Source organism: Xenopus laevis, chromosome 9_10L, assembly GCF_017654675.1.
Source record: "Xenopus laevis strain J_2021 chromosome 9_10L, Xenopus_laevis_v10.1, whole genome shotgun sequence".
NCBI classification, from domain to species: domain Eukaryota; kingdom Metazoa; phylum Chordata; class Amphibia; order Anura; family Pipidae; genus Xenopus; species Xenopus laevis.
In genome coordinates this window covers 55,614,858-55,633,616 of record NC_054387.1, presented here as the reverse complement: position 1 = coordinate 55,633,616, position 18,759 = coordinate 55,614,858, and the positions used below count along the sequence as shown (strand labels likewise).

Here is an 18,759-nt window from a genome sequence, read left to right as displayed (position 1 = left end):
TGCTCTGCCTGTTTGTGCCCTGCTCTGCCTGTGTGTGCCCTGCTCTGCCTGCGTGTGCCCTGCTCTGCCTGTTTCTACCTGCTCTGCCTGTGTGTGCCATACTCTGCCTGTTTGTGCCTGCTCTGCCTGTTTGTGCCCTGATCTGCCTGTGTGTGCCCTGCTCTGCCTGTTTGTGTCCTGCTCTGCTTGTGGAACATAAGCCTGGTATTTGTTCTGGGGGTTTGTTAGCATTTGAAAATAAATTATTGTTATGGGCCCCTAAGGTGTTTAATCATGTGCTGGGGGTGCTGTGTTATCCAAGGAGAAGAGGAGGCATATGGATTTAAGGGTATGTCTTATTATGACAACTTTTTTCACATATGAGTGATAAGTGGTATCCCTGCAGTGAGCACCAACCATTTGGTTTTGTGGTGTCTTACCGCCATTAATGTGGACATAGTCTTGTGGTTACATGGGTGTGCTTTAAAGTGGGTGTGGTTTGAAAACAGGGAGTGGTCAACACTGGTTTCCATTGTTGACTCTCCACAATGTAGACTGGAAAAATGTCGGCCCTTTCTACCACAGAAGTTGGACAGCACTGGATTATAGTATAGGAAAGTAGGGAGAGGGATTCAGTTTCTGGCTTCTGGAGTTAAATCAAAGTGAGTGATGGGTGCAAGGCAGACAGGGAGTTGGGGAGGGGACAGTGACAGTCAGTCACTTTCCCTGGAACTAGCAGTTTCTATACAGTTAAGGGAACAGTAACACCAAAAAAGTGTTTTAAAGTAATAAAAATATCATGTACTGTTGCTCTGTACTGGTAAAACTGATCTGTTTGCTTCAGAAACACTAGTTCATATATATCTATTGAAAAAAGACTATATGGAACAGGTTAAATAGTAGATAAGAGATAACAAGTTCTACAGAATTTATCTGCTGTGTAAAATGAGCCTTTTCTCCTTTGATTGGCTGCCCCCATTGCTACACAGCAGCTTATTTATATAAACAATAGTAGTGTTTCTGAAGCAAACGCACCAGTTTTACCAGTGCAGGGCAACACTGCATTATATTTTTTTACTTTAAAACAATTTCATTTTTTGATGTTACTCTTCCCTTAAGTAAGATTCAAATAGGCACAAAACAGCTCCACAGGCCCAATACGGGGCAAAGTGACTATTAGGGACCCTGCTAGAAAAACAATAAAATTATATATTTGCTCTTATCCCAAAGCTTAGCACGTGTCACAAAGTTTCTTCTGAAGTTTGTGCTGGAGTCATAAAGGGATGGTCTGTGGAAACTAAAAGATTTAAGTCTGAGTGGCAAGCAATTGTGCCTGAATGGGTTAATGCCCCTTAGTAACTTTGCACTCACCTAAAACACAGTACAATCTCCCACCCTTATACTGTGAGTGTGAGTCAGTGAGGTCCTGTGTAGGGTGGCTAATATGACACTGGCTTTGCTGAGTCTGGCCTAGCAGTGATTAAAGGCAAAATGTTCCTTATTTATCAGCAGAACTGATGAGATTCAAGGTGGCATAGTTTTATTCCTGGGCAGTCTTGTGTGTCTTGGTTTATCCAAATCAGTGGGGCAGTCATACTGTTTATAAATTAAAATAACATTTGATGTCATAGATTGCTCCCAAGTAGCCAAATTACTCCTGTGGCTAGGGATTATGCTGGGGCGCTCTGTAGCAGAATTCCCAAAGATCCAACCTGCAGTTTAGGTGAATGGATTTAGGATCCAGTTGGGTATTGGCCAATGGGCCACCTGTCCAGATGAACCTGATCCAAACCCTTAATGTAATGTGAGTTCTGAGCGCTGGAATGAGGGCAACACATTTTGTTAGTTTGAGTACCAATTTGAAAATGCAAGTTAAGGATAATCTTTGGGATTCTGATGCTTTGTGACCAAATGGCTCAATTATGCCTCCGCCTGTAGTGGCGCCACCTACTGTTACCTGAGGCTACAGCTTTCATATTTAAAAGGTCCCATTTGGCAAGGGATACTCTGATTTTGTGCTTCTTCCCTAGGGCTTTAGGACACCCCAGTAGGTAATGTAGCCAATATACTGGCTTAACTGATGTGTGACAGTTTTTGATTAAAATGAGGGAATGGGGCATTTTAGGAGTTGCATTGTGCAGAAGTGACTGCAGAGGATGTTTGTACAATTCATATCAGTATTTGGCCCCTGCACCCCCCCCCCAACTGCAGTGAAACAGATGCCATTAGTATTGGGAAAAGGTTTTCCCTGCAGTCCCAGCCCCTCCTCCAGCGGCAGAGAAATGAGAAATTCCGTTTGTCTGATTAATCACCGGTCAGTGTACACAAGCCCAGAATCAATTTATGTGCTGTCGCTGTCCTGGTGTTTGTTTGACAGAGAGAATACACAGAGAGAGAGAGGCATGTTCTGTACCAAAGCTGAGTCTTTATTATGTAGCAAAGCCTCCCCCAATCCCTGCACTGGGTAACCTAACCTCACCAAATAATCAATATTTGATGTAACTTTGGGTCGGTTTGCAGTTGGTCTTATCTCCGATTGCTGAGAGGGGTCACTGACCTTAGTAACCAAAAAGCATTGCAAAGTGGAAAGGTATAAAATAATATGAAGATAATACTCTTATTAGCAGCACGCCAAAAGTCAATTAACCCTGTTAGTAAACGTGCATTATGGGAAGTAAAGTACAGTGAGTGGACTGATAATATAGAAGGTAATGGTGGAGTGTGGACTCTTTATATTTCATCATGTGCTGGAATACAGATGCCTCCGAGTTCTGCCCCCCCATGAACTGCTGGGTTTTTTATGGGCTGACTTGAGGCTGACTGGATATACAGAGCATTTCCTAGGGCCCATTGCTAGGAGCCACACTCAACCCCAGCATCCTCATTGTGGCCACAGTTGTGCATCTCCCAGTTGGGCTTCGGACACTCCAGGATACTGGTTTCTGTCCCAACACAGGATACGTCATCCAACAAGATCTTCCCGATACCTGAGTGATGAATGGGACAAAATATAAGTCAACTCTCACTCTGTGCCCCCCACAGATATAATGGGGATCAGTCTTGTACAAAGCCAAAGTGTACCCAACTTCTGCACCCAAGGGACATAAACTAAGCCCTAAATGAGTGGCCTACCCTTTAATGCCTATGCATATATCATGCTTAAAGTTGGTTCTAAAGTCAATTTCCCCTTTAATCTACTGTATAATGTAAATATCTGGAAAAGGAGAGAAGGGACTTATTTCCATGACAACAAAAAATAAACCTTGGACCCTTGACCAACCCTGATAACAGTTTATGGGTCTGTGTAAATAATGGCTCCTGAGGGTCCCATGGAGACAGTTGAATGATAGCTCACCTCCTCCAGCAGTGAATGCTTGTACAGCTCTGGAGTAGCCCAACATTCGACAGATGACCGCTCCATCATTCATGTCCCAGGAATCATCGCAGATTGTACCCCAGTCACCACCGTGAAAGATTTCCACTCGGCCTCGATTGGTCCCACCCACAAGCCGCACTATCTCTGAACGGGCGACAACAACACATTAGGGCCCATTCATCAACAGGGGACACAGTGGCAAGCGCAAAAAAATAAGCAATAATTGTTGCCCACAATGCAACTTCCCCCCATTAAGTTGCCCGTGCTACTACTCACCACTATGTGGCACTGCCAGGTACAGCTGGTACTCACCAAGGGGAGAAGACCTAAGTTGAACCCTTTACATGTGCCAAGTGGGAAGCACCTGTGGCCACAAATGTTTCTAATCCCTGTATCTCCCACGTGCATAGGACAGACATTAAGCACTGGGATGTATTGTGCTGCGCTCAGTGCTCTGTACTAGAGTCCTTTGCGGGTCCATTTTTTGGAATCCGTACCCGACAAGTACCAGCAACCTGCAATCCACAACCCGGACCCGCAACCCGCATTCTTACCCTCTAGGACCTGCTACCCGACCCACAAGTACCTTATCCGCAACCCGGACCCGCAACCCGCTGACCATCAAGAATCAGGAAGTGCTGTCATTGTAAACCGGAAGTGGCATCATCGAAAGTAGGCGTGATCAGAAAAAAGGAGTAAAAATCACTATTGAGAAGACCCGTGGCCCGACCCGCGACCCGCAAACCCGCAGAACTGCCGCATCTAAACCCGCACCCGGAACTTTTACCTGCAACCTGCAGGGTACCCCAAGTTTTTGTGGGTAACATGCGGGTATCTGACCCGCTGCAGGACTCTACTCTGTACTGTTGGCACAACTGAAATCCTTAAAGGGCATGTAAAGTCTAAAATAGAACAAGGCTAGAAATGCTGTATTTTGTATACTAAATATAAACATGAACTTACTGCACCACAAGCCTAATCAAATAAATAATTTATGCTTTCAAAGTTGGCTACAGGGGGTCACCATCTTGTGACTTTGTTAAAAATCTTTGCAAGACTAAGACTGTGCACATGCTCAGTGTGGTCTGGGCTGCTTAGGGATCGTCATAAACAAAGCTGCTTGAGTTCTGCATGGCTGGGAAGTAAGGCTGGGCTCCCCCTGCTGTTCATAAGTATGATTGTTTCCCTGCTCAGCAGTTAGGGACCATCTGACAATTCCTATCCACAGCAGTAAATGAAGGGAGAATTTCACTGCATACAGTCATGTTTCTTATAAAAATGGTACACATTTATTAATTAAAGTATATTGGAGGTTTCTTTTTCATTAAAGAAAGTAAAAATAGGATTTTATTTTTTTTTTCCTTTACATGCCCTTTAAAGCTGCATAACCATTGGGCACAAGAGCTAAGTGAATGACACTCTGATGTTTAGTGAATAATGCCCTTATGTTGCACATTGCACTGTACATAGAAATAGGTCCTTACCTGTTTGTGTCCCTGGGGGTCCTGAATGAAAAAAGAAAGAAATCAGTGATGCCTTCTATATTCTCCATGATGGGGTTAAGTTCCCTACTTGTTCTAGAAATCCCCAAGAACCCCCCCCCATTTTTTACCCATGAGCCACACTGAAACGTAAAAAAATTTGGAGAGCAAAAAGTGCCAAATACAGGCTGTAATTGCTAGCACCTATGTCCTATGTGGACTGGCAGCCTACTGTTTGTCAGTACCCCTGGTATTTATGCAACCAAAACTAGCCTATAAGCCTGGAATTAAGAAATAGAATCAGTTGAAGTGTGCTACAGAGTAGAAGACAGCTCTGAGCAGCCCCAGGTGCAAGCTGTACCTCTGGCCGGGTAAGGCAGTACAAATCAACAGCAGCACTCGGGTAATATTTGTAAAAAGTGAAAAAAAAGTCCCATCCAAGCAACTTAGAACCTCTAAAGACAAAGAAATTAAGGAAAAAGGAAATAGGATGGCTTTTGTCAGTCAGTATTCAGTAGCCAGCAGTGTGGGACTGGGATGCCAGGGGCCCACCAGAAGACTTTAGACAGTGGGCCCACTTTCCAAACTATTATTCCTCCTCTCCTCTCTCAACCTCTTCTAGTCTTTTATATCTACTTACTATATTTTACTATTATTAATAAATGAATAGGTAAGGATCATGAAATATGCTAAATGGTTAAAAGCAAGCCCACCGGGAGTTTTCCTGGTATCCCAGTGGGCCAGTCTGACACTGGTAGCCAATGATCATGTTAGGATGATTATAAGAAAACATTGGCAGGTGTTACAAACAGATGCACCACACATTAAAGAATTGTCTTCTGGTATGGGCTGATATAGATCCACAAAAGAAACAGACACAATGCATTTTGGGTACCCCTCAAAAGGGGGAAGGTCATACACAGCCACATACAGACAAAAATATCCTAATTCAGAAATACTACACTTGTGACTCTACAAATGTGGTTTATATTATTAAGTGCACCGAAGGAAGGATTAAACAGCACAAGTCTAATATACAATGTAATCAACTCCAGTTACCTACCCCTGCACATTCCCATAAAATGAAACATTCAATTTCATAGTTGCGATACCAAGTCATTGACAGAGTAGATCCACTCAGAAGGGATGGCAATAGACATTGTATTCTTAGCAAATTAAAAATACGCTTGATTAGCACATTGGGTACCACCAGATGGCCTCAATAGGGAATATACTGTACCCCATGACGTTCATATGAATACGTTTATGTGAGTAAGATGATTTTTAAGTGCTTGTTTTTAACAAATACTTGTGTTTGATTGTTATTCACATTTCCTTTTCTATGTGTTATATTTCAGAACAGTAATATTTAAAGATGAGGAAGCTCCAGATCCAGAGGTGTTCCGGAGTGACTTGTCCCCTGAATTCGCCATTGGAGCCAGAGAGAAAAATGTTTCCATATATACCTGGTAGAAGGCATTGATCACTGTCCTGTATAAATTGCTTTATATTGTCAATATTTCCAGGACTCACATGCCAAGTCACGGTGTATTTTAACCTTTTTTCAAGGACATTGATTTTTATCGAATTGGAACACTTTGAAACATTTTGGACACTAAAGGGTATAAAGGAGGTGAGCGTTTGTGCCCCTTCTCTTCCTGTGGGTATTTAACACTTGATTGTATTTGTAACTCTAAGCTCAACAAAGGGCTATCTATCTACAGTATCTATCTATCTATCTATCTATCTATCTATCTACAGTATCTATCTATCTATCTATCTATCTATCTATCTATCTATCTATCTATCTATCTATCTATCTATCTACAGTATCTATCTATCTATCTATCTATCTATCTATCTATCTATCTATCTATCTATCTATCTATCTACAGTATCTATCTATCTATCTATCTATCTATCTATCTATCTATCTATCTATAATCTATCTATCATCTATCCATCTATTATCTATATCTATCTATCTATCTATCTATCTATCTATCTGTCTGTCTGTCTGTCTGTCTGTCTGTCTGTCTGTCTGTCTGTCTGTCTGTCTATCTATCTAATCTATCTGTCTGTCTCTCTATCTTTTATTTATCTATATATTATCTATCTATCTATCTATCTATCTATCTATCTATCTATCTATCTATCTATCTATCTATCTATCTATCTCTGTCTGTCTGTCTCTATCTGTCTGTCTGTCTGTCTCTCTATCTATTATCTATATACTGTATCTATCTATCTATCTATCTATCTGTCTGTCTGTCTGTCTGTCTGTCTGTCTGTCTGTCTATCTATCTAATCTATCTGTCTGTCTGTCTCTCTATCTTTTATTTATCTATATATTATCTATCTATCTATCTATCTATCTATCTATCTATCTATCAATCTATCTATCTATCTCTGTCTGTCTGTCTCTATCTGTCTGTCTGTCTGTCTCTATATCTATTATCTATATACTGTATCTATCTATCTATCTATCTATCTATCTATCTATCTATCTATCTATCTCTCTATTATCTATCTATCTATCTATCTATCTATCTATCTATCTATCTATCTATCTCTCTATTATCTATCTATCTATCTATCTATCTGTCTGTCTGTCTGTCTGTCTGTCTGTCTGTATGTCTGTCTATCTATTTATCTATTATCTATCTATCTATCTATCTATCTATCTATCTATCAAGTCGGGGAACAGGTACCCGGTGATTGAGGTAGTTAGCCAGTGATATGTATAGTGTCTGTTCCAGTACTACTCTAGAGGTGTAAGTCACGCAGTATTACCTAGAAAGGACAGCACTGATCACCAGCATAGGACTGAAGGATTGGGGTGGACTCTCCCAGATGATACTCTGTCTGAAAATTAAGGGGCCACAATAATCAAAGGGACTAAAAAAGGGTGTCATATCTGAAAGGGGAGTTCTGCTTTGCAGGTGAATGTCACCATGGCCACTCCACTTTAATTGATACCTTGGAACTATGTGAGCACTGCTTTACTGCACTGTTTGCCTGAATAAACATTTTATGATTTGGTTACGAACTCCTGGCTTCCAGAATCCTGTATTTATAATTCAGCAATAACGCTCAATTCCTCCACAAACTACTCTGAGGGGTCAAAGAGAAGGTCCAATGTAACCAGTCAGCCCAGTGCATAGCTAATTCTAATGACTGCACACTATAATGTATAAGCCAAACACTCATTTACCCTATAACCCCCCCCCCACCACCACCCATTGGAGACAAATCTACTGACCCAGCACAAACAGGGATTCAACTCATGGCAAATTATCTCATACGGATTCAGCTGGTAAAACATAATAAATCCATAGATGTGGCCGTTTCTGACATTTGACATTTGTGGAAAATGCTCCATGTTGTAGACCCACTTTACTGAAACATAAATAATTAGTTGTTATACCACTTCTCACCACTATTAGCCAATGGCCAGTGTTTCCCACAGTGCTGTAATGCAACCGTGCGGCTTCTGATCTCTGCTGTAGATAAGGGATTGGTGTGAGAAATGGAAACACTTTGTAAGTGCAGTGAGCAGGACCGGGGTTTGGGCAAAGGGTATTGCTTGGCACAGGCACAGAGGGAACCAGAAAAAAGGGAAAGTAACAAAAACATTTAATTATACTGTGTAACAGGTAGAATGATAGCACTGTGGTGGTTAGCCTTGCCATCTAGGTATTGATGGTAACCCAGGGGTGCTGGAAGGAGGTTAGACATGGAATCAGCTCCATTCTCTCTACCAGGAGACACAAACAATTTTGTTCTCCACTTACCTTGGATTCCAGGATTCCCTTTCTCTCCAGGATTCCCTTTTGGGCCCGGGAGGCCAGGCACTCCGGGTTCTCCTTTGGCACCGGGAAGCCCATTTAACCCTGAGAAGTAATGAAGACAATGATATTAGATGCCCACAGGGAGTAAGACTATTGTGTCCATGGTCTCCTGTACTGTAGAGGGTTGGGGGACCCAACCTGCCCTCTCTACCAGGGGGGATCCTGGCCCCTCCGCCGCCTGAGGCAGCAGCAGTTGCTGCTGCCCCCCCCCTTCCCCGGAAATTCGCTCTTAAAGTACCAGGAGCAGCAATTTTGCTGCCCCTGGTACCTAGTGGGGCGCTGCCACCTGAGGCAACACCCTCAACTCTCCTCATTGGCGGAGCACCCCTGCTCTCTACGATTCTGTCGCGTAACTCTCCATCTCCGTGGGCCCAGAATTCAGAAGTTCTGATTCAGAACTTAATGTTTTCTGGCAGCATGGAGCCCTGAGGGGACTGCATTTGCCACAGTAGATTCTTCTGCACTGCTGTAATTGTCATCTGCCCTAATGTCTGTCCTAACACACAGCAGGGAGTCTGTGACTCAAGCAGTGGGTGGGACTAGAACAACATAATACTCTGATGGCAGGAGGTTGTCAAAAAGAGAAAATATACAATCTACTGTATGTCTCTTTACACATTGGCAAAAACTTTCTGCCTTTAGTAGGGGAAGAGGATTCCTGTATTCTGGTTAGTGGAGTCCACACAGAATTCAGGTCATAATTCTGGAAATAATAGTTTGGCTCCTCCCATCACAGGTGGCTGAGATACTGTATACTGTATATCCGCTTTCTCACCTGATGCTCCTATTTCTCCTTTCTGCCCTGGATCTCCATTCAAGCCTAGAAAAGAGTGTGGCATGTCAGATAAACATATGGGGGCCTATGTCAGGCAGGGTGACTGGAAGATCAGCAGAGTGAGAGACAGACTGACTAGGAGACTGAAAATAAGAATAGAGAGTCCCAGAAAGCAGAGTGTAGGGGAGACAGTTGCAGACAGACTACAGAGTGAGAGAGATTGGAAAAGAATGATTGTAAGTTACACAGCAAAGTCCCCAGTGATAGGGATTTGTGTCTTGTGCTCCTATTACTGTGAATTTACCTTGATTTCCTTTCTCTCCTTTGTCTCCGTTTGTCCCTGGGGTACCAGGCAGACCTGGGGGTAATAAGAAAGAAATGTGATGTTATTTATTATAAACATAATAGAAGTTGGGTGCCCCTGTGCTGGGAGATGGATGAAGGAAGGTGCCAGGGCTGGACTCCAAAAACTCCTCATATGTCTGGAATGGGAGCAGGAGCATTACTACAGAGGAAGTAGACCCAGCGGCTGCAGGTGGGCCCAGGAGGTATAGGGGGCCCCATAATGCCCTAATTAATGATCAATTCAAAAGGTTCAATTCTGCACTGCTGCCCTGCACATTCCAAAGAAAGACTGAATAATAAAAAAAAATTCTGCCTAGTGCCCATAGAGAAACTCATTAATTCTTATGTTCACAGAACACCCGATTTATCCCTGTGCCCATTCAACTCATTCAACTCTGAGCCTAACTAGCACCCCATGCAACCTTGTGCCCACACAACACCCCTTAACCTATGTACTAATATAACACCTATTTAGTCTTGTTTCTGTGGAGCACCCCATCTATCCCTGTGATCAAGAAACACTCCGTACCCCACCTATATAGTAGATGCCAGTTTACCTGTTCTACCAGTTTCTCCTTTCTCTCCAGCAGTACCAGATGCTCCAGGTCTGCCAGGGATACCATCTTGTCCTCTTTCACCAGCATCCCCTGCAAAAGAGAAGCCAATTATAGGCTCTGTATTATATATATATATATATATATATATATATATATATATATACATATATATATATATATATATATATATGGGGCAAAGAGGGAAACAAATAAATGAGTTGTTAGGACACTGCTTCTGCAGGGAGATTCTTCCAAATCTGAACCCTGAACAACCCTTAAGTGCTGATTTCTCTATTACCAGTCTCCTTCACAGTGTGATCTACCCAAAGCCTCCCAAGCCCCCTCCCCCATTAGGAGACTTTGATAGCCATCCCTCTGATCATGTTGGAGTTGAAGGGCACAAGAAACAAGCCAAATTCTCACAAATCACTTACTGTACCTTTTGCTCCAGGGGGTCCAGTTGCTCCAGGCTCACCTTTGGTCCCTATGAGACAGAAAACATGAGATTGGCAGTACCAGAACTTACTGGGCCCCTAACTGACACATAGGTTTGTTGCTTTCATATGAACCCCCAATCCCAAACTTCAATATAAATAAGGAATGTGGATATTGCTGCTCTTGGGAATGTTACATAGCAGCACTCACAGATTTTGTGGACCCCCCCCCCCCCGCCACACACACACACTGCTAGATTCATGACTGCACACTATAATGTATAAGCCAAACACTCATTTACCCTATAACCCCCCCCCCCAACCACCCATCGGAGACAAATCTACTGACCCAGCACAAACAGGGATTCAACTCATGGCAAATTCTCTCATATGGATTCAGCTGGTAAAACATAATAAATCCATAGATGTGGCCGTTTCTGACATTTGACATTTGTGGAAAATGCTCCATGTTGTAGACACACTTTACTGAAACATAAATAGTTAGTTGTTCTACCACTTCTCACCACTATTAGCCAATGGCCAGTGTTTCCCACAGTGCTGTAATGCAACAGTGCCGCTTCTGATCTCTGCTGTAGATAAGGGATTGGTGTGAGAAATGGAAACACTTTGTAAGTGCAGTGAGCAGGACCGGGGTTTGGGCAAAGGGTATTGCTTGGCACAGGCACAGAGGTAAACTATATGGCCAAAAAAAACCCTTCGTCCACCATCATTTCATTTTCAAATCAAAGGGATTACATTGCCCCTCCATTTGCTGCTATGACTGCCCCTTCTCTTCTGGGAAGGTTCTCATTGGGAGCATTGTTGCTGGGAGTTGCTTCTATTCAGCCACAAGAGCATCTGTGACGTTGGGCACTGGTATGGAGGTGTTAGATGCTGGTATTGGTGTTAGATGCTTGTATGAGGGGTGTTAGATGCTAGTATGGGGGTGTTAGATGCTGGTATGGGTGTTGGATGCTGGTATGGAAGTGTTGGATGCTGGTAAGAAGGTGTTGGATGCTGGTAAGAAGGTGTTGGATGTTGGTATGAAGCTGTTGGATGCTGATATGAAGCTGTTGGATGCTGGTATGGAAGTGTTGGATGCTGGTATGAAGGTGTTGGGTTCTGGTATGGAAGTGTTGGATGCTGGTATGAAGGTGTTGGGTGCTGGTATGGAAGTGTTGGATACTGGTATGAAGGTGTTGGATGCTGTTATGGAAGTGTTGGATGCTGGTATGAAGGTGTTGGGTGCTGGTATGGAAGTGTTGGATACTGGTATGAAGATGTTGGATGCTGGTATGGAAGTGTTGGATGCTGGTATGAAGGTGTTGGGTGCTGGTATGGAAGTGTTAGATGCTGGTATGAAGGTGTTGGATGCTGGTATGGAAGTGCTAGATGCTGGTATGGAAGTGTTAGATGCTGGTATGGAAGTGTTGGATGCTGGTATGAAGGTGTTGGGTGCTGGTATGAAGGTGTTGGATGTGTGTATGAAGTATGCTAGTATTGTGGTGTTAGATATTGGTACGGGGGTTGATCCAGGGCAGGAATTGATGGGCAGATCTGGCAACATCTGTCTTATACCCTTTTGGGGTAAATACATAAACCTATACCTGTCGGCCTGTGATAATCCTTCATGGCACATAAACAGTATTGTGTAGCTTGCGGGTTATTAGGTGCCCAGTTCTGATCTTGAATTATAAACCCAGCACCCACAAAACCAATAAAGGCAGAGAATGTCTCTCAGGAATCAGAGAGACAACCTCAGTTACCCCATGATGCCCAAGGGTAACCAACACCCATTTCCTCAATACTTCTTGGGATCTTCCAGGACATCATTTGCCTTTCTTACCATTTCCATCAGATCCTGAGGGACCCATTGGACCTGTGGGGCCCAATTTTCCTTCATCTCCTTTAAGCCCTTGAAGACCTGCAGGTGACACAACAAAATGAGGATATTTGGGGATTTAGGGCTCAGATATAAAGGATGAAGTCATAATTTGGGGGGTCAGGGTTTTTGTCCTTCACTTTCTCCTGTGAAATCTCTGCCATATTGTGCCCTGGTGGCCACTCACATAAGTACAGATGTCCATGGCACTAAGAATTTAACTGACCCTTGTATTTTTGGCATGCACTTAAAATGTTGGTGGGTACAGAGAATTGGTGTGCATGTGTGTGTACCAGTGCATACAATTAGTGTGTAACTGTGCGTGTGTATGTTCTGCAGATAACATGTGTACTTGTGCATGTGAGCTGGAAAGCCCTTTGAGGGGACAAGCAAAACTCCTGCAGGGGACCCAGTCAGAACAGGGGTGGATCAAGGGAATGGTCATGCGGGGGTATGGGCCTACACATTTCCTCATGGAAACCGCACTTTGTACTTTGTGTTATAATTGTGTTCTGAGTGTGTAATTGTGTTTGAGTGTGTAGCAGTGTATATGATCAGTGTGTATGTGCGTCAGGCTTCATATCTTACCAGGATTTCCCTTTTCTCCTTTGATTCCAGGACTGCCGCGGTTTCCAGCCTCCCCTCGGTTACCGGGCTCCCCTTTCACTCCTGGTGGACCTGGGGCATTAAGAGAGTAATAACCGTTAATGGGAAAGCAAAAGATTAACCCTTGTGTTACTGTCGACTCATGTGCTCATTGGTGGAGCCTATGTGCCTCTCCAGTTGTGTGGGCGTGTCCTGTGTCCATATAACTGTGGACAGTACTGGGGTATTACCCAGCAGTCAGTGCTAAGCTCCTCATTTAACCAAATATACAATCACCAGATCACGGCAGCATGGAGGGGATTCCTGTTTTTGGTAATGAACCACAGTCTGTCCCTGTTCATCAGCACAATCATCTCCGACCTTCCCATTCCCACTATAATGCACCCAATACTTGGCTTATGTATCATATACATATACTCCCCCTGTGAGTGACAAAATACCCCTCTCTACTTTCCTCTACTTTCCCCAATGAGCTGTAGAACTTAGCGGTAATATTAAAATGGTAATGTAAAAATGTACCATTTACCCACTTATAGTGCAGGGCAAGTTGGGCTGTGTCATGGGAGTTTCTGGTTAGTTCAGTTAATGATAGAGGTATCCTCCTCCTCTGCCATTCATTTACTGGAATAACCCACACACGGCCCTACTCTGAATTCAATTAGGGCCAGTCATGGGTGATACCAACTATGCAACAGCGGCTTTTTGGGGTCACCACTGGCAGCAGATGCTATCAAAAGCCAGCTCACTACTATAGAAATATTTTATGCACAATCACACACAATGTACAGTACACAGCCCCCCTCCATTTCATTCTGCTTCTGTGACCCAATGTCTGCACCTGTCTCCTGGTACCTAGGCCAGGACAACCATCTGCCATCTCTACGAGTGTGTCCTTGATTGAATGCTACCGTTTATGTGCAAAAAGTCCTTACCTGGAATTCCTCTGGCCCCTGGGGGCCCATCCTTCCCAGCAGGCCCTGCAAAGGCAGAAGTTGTACTTGGTCACTATTAAGTGTTGATATTAACACTGAGGTACAAAACTATATTAAAATTGCAATGTAATCTCCCATATTTCTGCACCCCTGATATGGTCCTGCTTTGTGTGATAGAAAAGAATTCTGCCACTGATGCCTCTTCCTTTTCTGCCACCTAAAGCTGTTGCATCACTGAGTAAAGGGTAAGTTAACATGGTTTTACTGCTCAGTTACACAATAACACACCAATAGACAGCATAGGTCTCACAAACAGTGAAGGGGTCAATGCGCCAATAGGGACCCACCTGGGATCAGGGTTGAATTATCTAGTTTCTGGAATAGATCCTGGGTCCTCACTTGGATGATCCCAATCTCCTCCTCCAGTTCACTGAGTCTTTGGACCCTCTTATCCTCAATGGATAGAATGGATGCATTCAGGGTGCGCAGGAGCTCCTTAATTTTAGGGTCTAATTTATTTTCTTCACTCTGACTTAAAAATACTTCTTTATGTGACCCCTTCACTGTCACGTCCTTCCCCAGACATGGCAGGCTGCACATCTCTTCCTTCAATGCCATGAGCTCCTGGTGCCAAATAAAACCTTTAGGGATCAAATATTAACACGGATTAGACACAATTAATAATGGGTGGTGATTATTTGTGGTCACAGGCTGACCCTGAGATATTAGGCTGGGATGCATGTGATATACAACTAAAACTATTTCCAAAAATTGATGAGGGTGCTATTCTAAGCACTTTTGCAATGTACATTCATTATTTTGTTTTTTAATACCAAGATATTAAAGGCTACATGTAGTGTTAACATGAATGAATTTTGTTACAACAGTGCCACCTACTGGTCATTTTTCTGACTATTCTGACCACCAAGTAGTCAAGGAAGGAAAAAAAGAGAGGGCTGCTCTGATGTTCTTCTGGTTAGAAAAAAAAATTAGAAACCGTTCTCAAATGTTTCCTTCATTACTATTCCTTATATATTTATATATATCTTGGGGTTACCTGCTACTTTTGGGTCTCACAAATATGAATATTATGCTCTGTCCCCCCGTGCTCCATTCATTATCCTCTTATACAACAACCCCCCTTTACATAAGCAAACCCACAATATTCCCACACATACTGGAGTACATCAGGTAGGAAGCCACAGCCGTCAACAACATCAAGTAGACAAACACAAAGATCTGGAAGCCATTTCTTACTGCATGCCTCTTTGGCTTGGAATCTGAAATCAAACAGAGTAACTGTCAGTCCCATTTAGATTGGGAGCCCCTGCTTAGCCTGCAGCTGGCCATTCCAGCTCTGGTGTCTGATATCTGGTTGTTAAAGTTCTGTGACCATAGCAACCAGTTGATTGGATGGAAGAAATTGTAGAGGCTAATATAATAATAATCCAGCTCCCCAGGAAATTGCTCCCAGCAGGCAGAGATTTGAATGTTCAACACTGGGAAATGCAGAAGAGGAAGGCTGACAATTAAAGGAACAGTAAAACCAAAATATTTAAGTGTTTTAAAGTAATGAAAATATAATGTACTGTTGCCCTGCACTGGTAAAACTGATCTGTTTGCTTCAGAAACACTACTATAGTTCATATAAACAAGCTGCTGTGTAGCAATGGCGGAAATTGAAAAATGGCTATATGGCACAGGTTAACTAATAGATAACAGATAACACCATTAGTCAGACAGAGCTTATCTGCTATATGCTGTGTAACCTGAGCCTTTTCTCCTTTGAATGGCTGCCCCCATTGCTACACAGCAGCTTATTTATATAAACTATAGTAGTTTTTCTGAAGCAAACACACCAGTTTTACCAGTGCAGGGCAACACTGCATTATATTTTTATTACTTTAAAACACTTATTTTTTGACGTTACTGTTCCTTTAAGAAGCACAGAGGTGATGGGATGCTAGAGGAAATACAGGGAGTTCAGATGCCCACTGCCTACACTGTTGCTGGGTGACCTGTCCCTAAGAAAGAATAAGTAAACCTTTAAAATAATTGAATGTAAAAGTGATGTGAGTGCTGTTCCAAGTACTTTTGTAATGTAGATTCATTTTGTTTTTTATTTGCAAGATATTAAAGGATTAAAGGATACCTGTACTGTTAACATGAATGAATTATGTTACAACAGCGCCACCTGCTGGTCATTTTCCAATCAGTCTGACCACCAAATAGTCAAGGAAGTTGTCAGGAGAAAGGGCTGGTCTAATGTTCTTCTGGTTAGGAAAGATTTTAGAACGTTTTCTAATTTTTTTCCAAACCAGAACATAAGAGCAGCCCCTTTCTTTCTCCTGACAACTTCCTTGACTACTTGTTGGTCAGACTGATTGGAAAATGACCAGCAGGTGACACTGTTGTAACAAAATTCATTCATGTTAAAGGAACAGTAACACCAAAATGTTTTCAATGAATCACAATATAATGTACTGTGGCCCTGCACTGACAAAACTAGTGTGTTTGCTTCAGAAACACAACTATAATTTATATAAACAAGCAGCCATTCCAGCACAGGATACAAAGTAGATAATAGATGTGCTCTGAAGAGTTCCATTGTATGCTACAGAACTTATCTGTTATTATCTGTGTCGCCTGTGTCTTTTCTCCTTTTTCAGCTTTGAATGGCTGCCCCCATGGCTACACAGCAGCTTGTTTATATAAACTATAGTTGTGTTGCTGAAGCAAACACACCAGTTGTACCAGTGCAGCACTACAGTACATTATATTCTCTTGCATATGCAAATTAGGGGTGGGAAGGGGAAAACATTTTTTATTTCCTTGTTTTGTGTCAAAAAGTCACGCGTTTTCCCGCTCCACCCCAATTTACATATGCAAATTAGGATTCGGTTCGGCCGGACAGAAGGATTCGGCTGAATCCGAATCCTGCTGAAAAAGGCCGAATCCTGGCCGAATCTCGAACCGAATCCTGGATTCAGTGCATCCCTACTTCAAAACACTTTTTGGTGCTACTGTTCCTTTAACAGTACATGTATCCTTTAATATCTTGAAATTCAAAAAATGAATAAAGAATGTAAACTGCAACAGTTCTTAGAATAGCAGCCTCATCAATTTTACATGCACTTAATTTAAAGGTTTACTTATCCTAGAAGGGGGGTTAGAGTGGGTGTAATTAGGGGAGTTCTGTGCAAGAAGTAGGAATCAAGAGCCTAATTATATTCTGTCTTATTTGCCTCTTTATAAAGGGCAGTGCTCCAGTCTGTAACTAATGGAACAATACAAAGGAAATACATTTAAACACATACAACATAGTCCCCTCTTCTAATGTAATGTGCACATATAAGTACATAGGGCAAATAAACATCTTAAAATCAGGAGGGATAAATGACTGTTACTTTTTCTCCACCATAGTTGATCTGCAAGAGCCACATTTGTGACCAAACCTTGGAAATCTATAGAAACATGGTGACTACATTTTCTATTGGCCTGCATTTTTTTTCTTTATTTATAATTTATTTTTCTTTATTTGCCGCCTTCTTCTAAATCGTTCCAGCTTTCTAATGGGGGTCACTGACTCCATCTAAAAAACAAATGCTCTGTAAGTCTACAAATGTATTTTTTGTTGCTTCATTTTATTACTCATCTTTCTATTTAGGCCTCTCAAATTCATATTCTAATCCCTATTTCAAATCAATGCATGGTTGCTAGGGTAATTTGGACCATAGCAACCTGATTGCTAAAACTGCAAACTGGAGAACTGCTCAATACAAAGCTAAATAATTCAATAACCACAAATAATATGAAATGAAAACTAGAATATCGCTCAGAATATCACTCTCTACATCATACTAAAAGTTAATTTAAAGGTGAACAACCCCTTTAAATCTGCCTTGATGTATTGGCTTCTATTCTAACCCAGAGACAGCAAACCCTGCCCCCTGTAGCCCCTTGTCTTCTCAGCAGCTGGGGCATTTATTTACTGGCTTCCCTCCTGCTATAGCACCTGGCCTCCCCCCGAGAGCTGTAAAAGGCAAAAGAAGCAAGGCACAGAGATTTCACTTTACCATTTATATCAAATGGAGCCATCCCAGAGTATAACATGGGGCTGAAGGTGAAAGGTTTGGAGCTGCACTCCTCCTCCAACTGGGTCTCTGAGTCGTCCATTAGGTCCATTCACAATAATATCCTCACAGGCTGAGAGTGAGACTGGGGTTGAGACACAACTAGATTCCTCTGCCTTTTAACCCTACTACTCACTTCCTCCTCAAGTGCCCAAATGTCACACACCAACCCACTGTGCTTGTTCTGGTTTCACACTCCCTCTTGGGGATCCAAATTTGGTGAAAATATATGAAGTATCACTCATGCATTATAAGAGCTAATGAACCCCAGTGCACGTTAGTTACAGCTGCAGGCTGTATAGGGAAATCTGAGTATAACTCCTGTATGATAAGGGATAATGTACCCCATGTAAATTATAAGGATATTAGAAATCACTGAGGGATTCTGTGACCATATAAAGGCACAAG

General features: G+C 42.4%; 1 protein-coding gene across 1 annotated transcript; it reads right to left on the bottom strand.

Annotated features, from left to right (window-relative positions):
• Positions 1-2,387: 2,387 nt before the first annotated feature.
• On the bottom strand, positions 2,388-18,489 carry LOC108701233 (macrophage receptor MARCO). The gene is made up of 14 exons (XM_018235587.2): positions 18,295-18,489; positions 15,397-15,498; positions 14,566-14,859; positions 14,219-14,263; positions 13,269-13,358; positions 12,645-12,722; positions 10,804-10,848; positions 10,365-10,454; positions 9,767-9,820; positions 9,463-9,507; positions 8,631-8,729; positions 4,840-4,860; positions 3,335-3,499; positions 2,388-2,966 (listed from the first exon to the last, which is right to left on the bottom strand). Exons 1-14 carry the CDS (start codon positions 18,401-18,403, stop codon positions 2,833-2,835), a joined length of 1,371 nt encoding a protein of 456 aa, XP_018091076.1. The 5' UTR covers positions 18,404-18,489; the 3' UTR covers positions 2,388-2,832.
• Between the last annotated feature and the right edge of the window lie 270 nt (positions 18,490-18,759).